Source organism: Pteropus vampyrus, unplaced genomic scaffold, assembly GCF_000151845.1.
Source record: "Pteropus vampyrus isolate Shadow unplaced genomic scaffold, Pvam_2.0 Scaffold16, whole genome shotgun sequence".
NCBI classification, from domain to species: Eukaryota; Metazoa; Chordata; class Mammalia; order Chiroptera; family Pteropodidae; genus Pteropus; species Pteropus vampyrus.
The window spans coordinates 2,647,046-2,653,515 of NW_011888797.1; the positions used below are offsets into that span (position 1 = coordinate 2,647,046).

At 34.2% G+C, this 6,470-nt stretch overlaps 1 protein-coding gene across 4 annotated transcripts in view; it reads left to right on the forward strand.

Moving 5' to 3' along the window:
- Positions 1 to 6,470, forward strand: part of PARPBP (PARP1 binding protein) — a 48,151-nt gene that overhangs the window by 31,464 nt on the left and 10,217 nt on the right. For all 4 annotated transcript variants that reach the window (XM_011386829.2, XM_023527325.1, XM_011386834.2 and 1 more), the window contains 2 exons: positions 1,774 to 1,952; positions 4,110 to 4,191. In XM_011386829.2, the coding sequence (XP_011385131.1) occupies positions 1,774 to 1,952; positions 4,110 to 4,191 (261 nt within the window). The remainder of the gene's footprint in view (positions 1 to 1,773; positions 1,953 to 4,109; positions 4,192 to 6,470) is intronic.

Below are 6,470 nucleotides of genomic sequence, written 5' to 3' on the forward strand. Positions count from 1 at the left end.
ATAATAGTGCATGTTTTTAGATTAATTTGCTGGGGTAGATTCTGAGTTGTTGCCCTATGTATCCCATGTATGTTAACACTTCCAGTGACTAGCTTGGCTCAAATGACAACCAGATTATTACTAGAAGTATAAATCAGAAATTGTCACAACTCAGATAATTAAGAGCATCAATCTCTCTCATTTCTTGTCACAAGAAATAAAAATATGAATGACCTCGTTCTTAATAGTATATTTTCAACCAGATCAGAAATCTTTGAAAAATATATCCCAGTAATTCTCAATGAAGTTAATATTAGAAAATGTGGACTTCTTTGGTGCTAAAGAAAAACATATATGTTAAGCACTAGATTATGATAGGTAATTTGTTAAAATTCCACTGTGGCTATACATTATAGTTCACTGGGTGCCCGAGCCTGGGTCAGCCAAGTAGAGAAAAGAGGCCAAGACCATGGTGATGAAAGTTGAGGAAAGTGTCCTAGCAAGGGCAACTTTGATATCCAGGCACACTGTCCAACAACCTTATTGGTTAGGCACTATATCATCACCCCTATTTTACTCGTGATTTAACAGAAGCATATTGAGGTTGAGCAACTTTCCCAGGGTTCTGTAGCACACAGAACTAGTAAGTTGGTATCAAACCCAGTCAGAAATGCTCCAGAGTTTGTATTTACATGTATCTATATATAATGTTATATTTTTCCTTATTCTATCTAGTCACTTTTTTTAGTTCTCCTGTTTTACTCTACTTTTTTTTTTTTTTTTTAAATCTTCACTGCTACTCTCTTCCAAACTAGACTGTTAATCTCTTAATTTGTCATCCTGAATCCAGATTTAATAACATTCTTACCGTGGAATATGTTTTACACATTGCTATCATTTTTCTAAAATCTAAATAGGATTGTTTTATTTCCATCTTAATAAACCAAGAGACTTTAACTCTGTAACAGACTGACATAACCTCTTTGCCCCACATCAAAGCTTTCCCAGACTCATCTGACTATCTCCCTCTCTGCTACCCTGTTGTTCAGCCATATCGTGCTACCTTGTCCCTGAAGTTACCAACTACCCCTTTATTTCTCCTTCATGGAGCTATCCTTGATTCTAAGGTAAATTGATCACAACCTTTCGTGTGCTCCCTCTGCACCATGTATGCATACTGTTAGATATAGCACTTAGCAAACTCCAAAATGCAATTATTGGTTACTTATTAATTTTATCAAGGAGACTGAGTTTCTTGAGGCAGCATTTACCTTGCAGCCTTAGTTTCAAACACACTGCTTGAGACTTAGTATGTACTGATCAGTGATTACTGAATAAATGATTGTCAACTAGCTTTTCATTTTTATATTTAAGCAGATATTTATAGCCATCTGTGGGGTTGGTATTAAGATCACCAGAACCCCATCTCTCTTTGGTATAAAAGAGAAAAAATACACAAAGAGGATAAGTCATGAGGCCAAGGTCACATAGCTAGATAGTAGTTACATTTTCTGACTTAACACCTAAAGTTATTTTGGCCAGAACCTAATGTCTTCCTATGATGATACTATTTTTTTGTATTCTTTCATGCTGCTGGAAGTTGATAAGATTGATTTTAGGATGACTTGAGGGAGAAATATTCATGTGCCTTCAAAGCCACTTCTCGTGGCTGATTTTTTATTACCTTAACAGCATAGGAGGAAGGAGAACAGTGGTAAATGAAATGGAAAAGACTGGCTGATTGACCCAGCTGGGGTGATTATGATCATTACATAAAATTATTTTTTGTTCTAGCCAAAATCTTATGCCATAAATCATGGCACAGCATATTGTGGCAGAGATACTGTGAAAGCTTTACTAGTTCTTTTGGATGAAGAAGCTGCCAGTGCTCCTACCAAAAACAAAGCAGAGCTTTTATATGATGATGAAGACGCAAGTCATTATAATGGAACTTCTATTCTTACACTTTTTAGGTAAGTAATGTGGAAGTTATATGTATGTGAATGTTAATTCTAGTCTATAAAGGGAATTTTTGAAAAAGCGCCTCATTGATTATAAAAGAAATACATGCTATGGTAGGAAAAACTTGGAGACTACAGAAAAGTGTGAAGAGGGAAAACAAAAGTTAGTTAAAAGGAGATTGAACATTTGAATGTGAGGAAGTTCTATATAAAAAGATAGTATTTTGTAAGAGTATGACAGGTTTTACTTGTTCTTGTTTTTTGCTTTGAAAATATTTGCTTTGCTATGTGTGACAAGAACTTTGCTAAATGCTTTTACTTGTATTATCTCAGCCCTCATAACAGCTTCTTTTAATCATAACCTCACTTTATAAGTAAAGAATTAGAGACTTGAGAGAAATATTAAGTAATTTACTAAGAGAGCTAAGTTAGCAAGCAGCAAAGTGTCTTCCTTTAAAGCCTGGGGTCTCTGCTCCAAGGACTGTGCTCTTCTGTCTGAGAAAAAGAGAGAGCATAGCACCAAGTTTGCACTGGAATTGATATTTACTGGTTCTTCCTCAAATTATGAAGAAAAAGGCTTACTAACTTAGTGTTGATATTCTGTTCGAGACATTAATACTCTTCAGTTTTAACAACAATTAGGTCAAAATTTAATAGGTCGTTGATATTTTTAATTAATGAGCATTCATTTATAAACATTAAAAATTTTAGAACAACCATTTTAAATTATATTTAGTTCAGTGCAGAGAATTTTTACAGTCAATCCTACCATTTGATCTTTTCTATTTTCTGCTTGAGCTACTTTTTAGAAATCTAATTTAGTCTAAAATTGTTCCTATCCATCCATGATTGCTTCATGCACTCTCCTGTGCCTCTCTGTCTTTTCTCTTTAAAGAAAAATTTTAATGGTCTATCATTCAGTATTGTCTTCTAATTCCTTTAAATCTCATCTTCTTCACCAGCTTTCCATAATTACTGTTTTATATCCAAGCATAATATAATTCTCCCACATTCACCTTACAAATGCCCAAATATTTTCCTTACAGTAGAAATTTATTTTATCAGTCATTAACTTATATTCTGTGTTGGAATCTCAGAAAAGAATATAAAGATTTGTGCTTTTTTTTTTTTCTCCTTTTACTTCTGTTTAACAAAGTTTTCTTTTAGGTAAGAATATAAATGATTTAAATTTTCTCTCAGATTTAATTCTGCCATTTTCTTAAAGAAAGTTATTTCGTGATTATAGTATAGAATTTTCTAAGACAAAATTAATCCTCACATCTATTTCAGAGAGGTATTTTTCTATATTCCATCATGTGGCCAGATACATTTCAGTTGCTTACAGTTACCTGGGCACTTCCAATTGTCATTGTGCAGACAAGTACCAGTCCATAGCAAAGTAAATTTTTAATGGTCTGCATTGCAATGATAAAATTAAGGACAATGCGGCATATGAATATAAGCCAATGTAAGGTTATAAACTAGTCTTTCTTAGAATAGACTGTTCTTTATTCTTATATAATGGTCTTTTGAGTTGAGGGGATTATAAGTCTGGCTCTGTTGAGCCGAAAAGTAATTTATTGAGGAGCCAGGTTTGTCTGGCTCCAAAGCTCCATTGTCTTCTTCTCTGTTGTGCCCTCTCTGACCCTCCTATTTATAAACTATGTTTTTTTCTTTTAAATTCCTCTGCTTTGGCACTTGTCCTTTTTTATTTTGACTTATAATTAGATGGATGTCTTATTTTTTCTTACTTAGACTTCAGGATGCCTGAATTCAGGGCCAATGAGTGAATGAACTTTATATCCTTCACAATATCTTTTTTTTTTCTTTTAATTTTTAATTAAGTTTATTGGGGTAACATTGGTTAATATGATTATATAATTTTCAGGTATACATTATCATTTGACATCTGTATATTCTATTGTGTGTTACAATATCTTATAAAGTGCTTTATATATAGTAGAAGTTCAAATATTTAGTGATGGAATTAAGTAAGCAAATTATTAATATTTAGACCTGGCAGAATAGGAATATTGATGTTTTTATATAGTATTATCAACAATTAAATTCTGTTGTCTTTTATTCTGTAACTGCTTTTGGGTAAGGGAGGGGCGGAAACTAGTTTAAAAGCTACTTTGGTTTATACATTTTTGCTCTTTTGGGACATAGATCTCCAAAGCAAGTGAATAATTCATCGATGAAACCCCTAAGAGAACGCATCCATAAGTCAATGCAAGAGAAAAAACTTGAGGTACAATTTAATGTACTATCATGAAAATGATAAAAATTGTTTAATTTTTAGAATAAATAAATATATAATGCTGAGCGGGATATTGTGAATATGCATTGTACATGGAACAATAGAAATTAAATGGAAGATGAGTTATGACAGCTGACCTACAGAAACTTTTCTTTTATGCAGTTTAGGCTAATCTCTTGTGGCTTATTCAATCCACTGGGTCTAAAAAGGAAAGAAATAAGCACCTGCTATGATAAATTTTCAGTAAATATCTGTTCAAGGGAAAATCAGGAAACATGTTTCTCATTTACATTTCTAATATCTTAAACTGAATCTTGAGAGACTATCAATTTCATTCCTGTCTGAGGACTTAGGTAGTGTAAAAAAATAGACTGCTGTAACTGTGGTATTTTTGTAAGCAGTGAGGCAGTCCAGTACTCATGATGTTAGAAAATTTATTAGATATCCAAGTTTAACCTTTCGGGTATTAGACAACTAATTTCCCTCCCCTCAAAATGATGCTTAAAATACATACAGTAAATTTCAGAAACTATGGCCAAGGAAAGAAATTGAACACTTCAGAGTAAAGAGGCACAGCATGACTAGCCCCAGTCCCCAGATAGTGTACTAGTGAGTTGAGAAAATACTGAGAATTATCACTAATATTTTCAAAACTGAGAAGCCAACTTAAAGTGTGTTCCTTTTTTTTTTCCCCTTGTCAGAGAAATAGTAGAAGTGGCAGCTGGATAGTAATGTGGATAAAATGTGGAAAATGAAACCTGGGACTTACATACTTACACAAATGAAGGCTCTAGTGCTATTAACTTACTACTTATTGGGGAAATTATCCAAATGATCTCCTTTTATTTGAATGAAATGATCTCCTTTTATTTGAGTACTTGAGTGGGGGGAGTGAACTTCCTTATAGTACGTACGATACATAATAAATTCTTAGAAGAGAGTGTGGAACCCAGAAATTTCTTTAAACTGTCTATAGCCTCAACTGGACACTACTCCTGCCTCTACCATTCCTCAGGCTACAGAAAAAAAATGAGGGATAACAAAGTATTCAGCCTTCAAAATATAACTGAGAAGAAAATAAAATGCTCTCAAATAAAGAGGGAACAGAATCAAGAAATCACTCACGGACTTGGAGGCTTCTGTTTCTAACTAGGATATAGTAGGTCATAGCAGGATATCATTTCTGCTACAAGAACAAAATAAAAGGCAGATAAAATGGAGAAAATATATTTTAAAGACATAGGAAAGCTACGTAAGCAAAGCAGTTTAAATAAACTAAAAATCTAGAGAGGGCAAAATTCTTCTAAGGTGAGCAGTCTATTATCAGCTATTTTCTTCCTTGGGATTGTTTGCCAGTTTTTTTGGGGAGCTAAGGATTGGTGTTGGCCCATGTAAAGGAACTCTACTGAGGAAAAGAGGAACCAACAAAGATTTTGAATGTCTTGAGGGGTTGACAACAATTTGGAGACTTCAAGAGCCCTGAATGCACTTATTTTTATCTGGTACACATATGCTGAATTTTGGAGCTGAGTCAAAGGCTACGGCACCTCAATCCAGTAGACTGACATCATAGTGCTAATATTGTGGTCTTGAGGTAGCTCGAAGACGAGGCTCTGCTTGAGGAGTAAGACCTGCCTGAAACACATGGCTGTCTTCTTCTCAAGATATTTGCTACAATTGGAAATGAAGTGAGATGAGAGGCTAACGAGCACACTGTAAAAACCTCTGAAGGGCAGACTGAATCCGTAGACTTTCAGGTCAGAGGTGATAGAGATACACAAGACTCTCAGTTGAAAGCCTGGGAGGGATATTCCCGAGGAAGAAGTAAGGGCCAGAAGTTGAATATCAGCTATGACAACTATAACCCACCTCAGCCTCTGACTGCACTGAGTTTATCAGCTCTTCACTGTGTCTGCCTAACGGAGGCAAGGAGAACCCTTCTAGATAGAAGGCCCTTCATCCAGATCCTTATAGTTCCTTTATACACAATATCCAGCATGAAATAAACATATTCTGGACCAGAAAGAATAATCAAGAAGGAAAAACTAACAATAGAAGCAGACTCATAAATGATCCAGATATTAGAATTAGCTGATGAGGAATTAAAAATTTTTCAACATATAAAAGTAATTAGAAGAAAAGATGGGCAAAATAGATGAAAAATTGGGGAATCCCAAGAGAGAATTAAAATCTATAAAACAGAACCAAGTAAGAACTGTAAAAACATTATCTAAAATTACAAACTCATTAGATGAGTTTATTAGTAGACT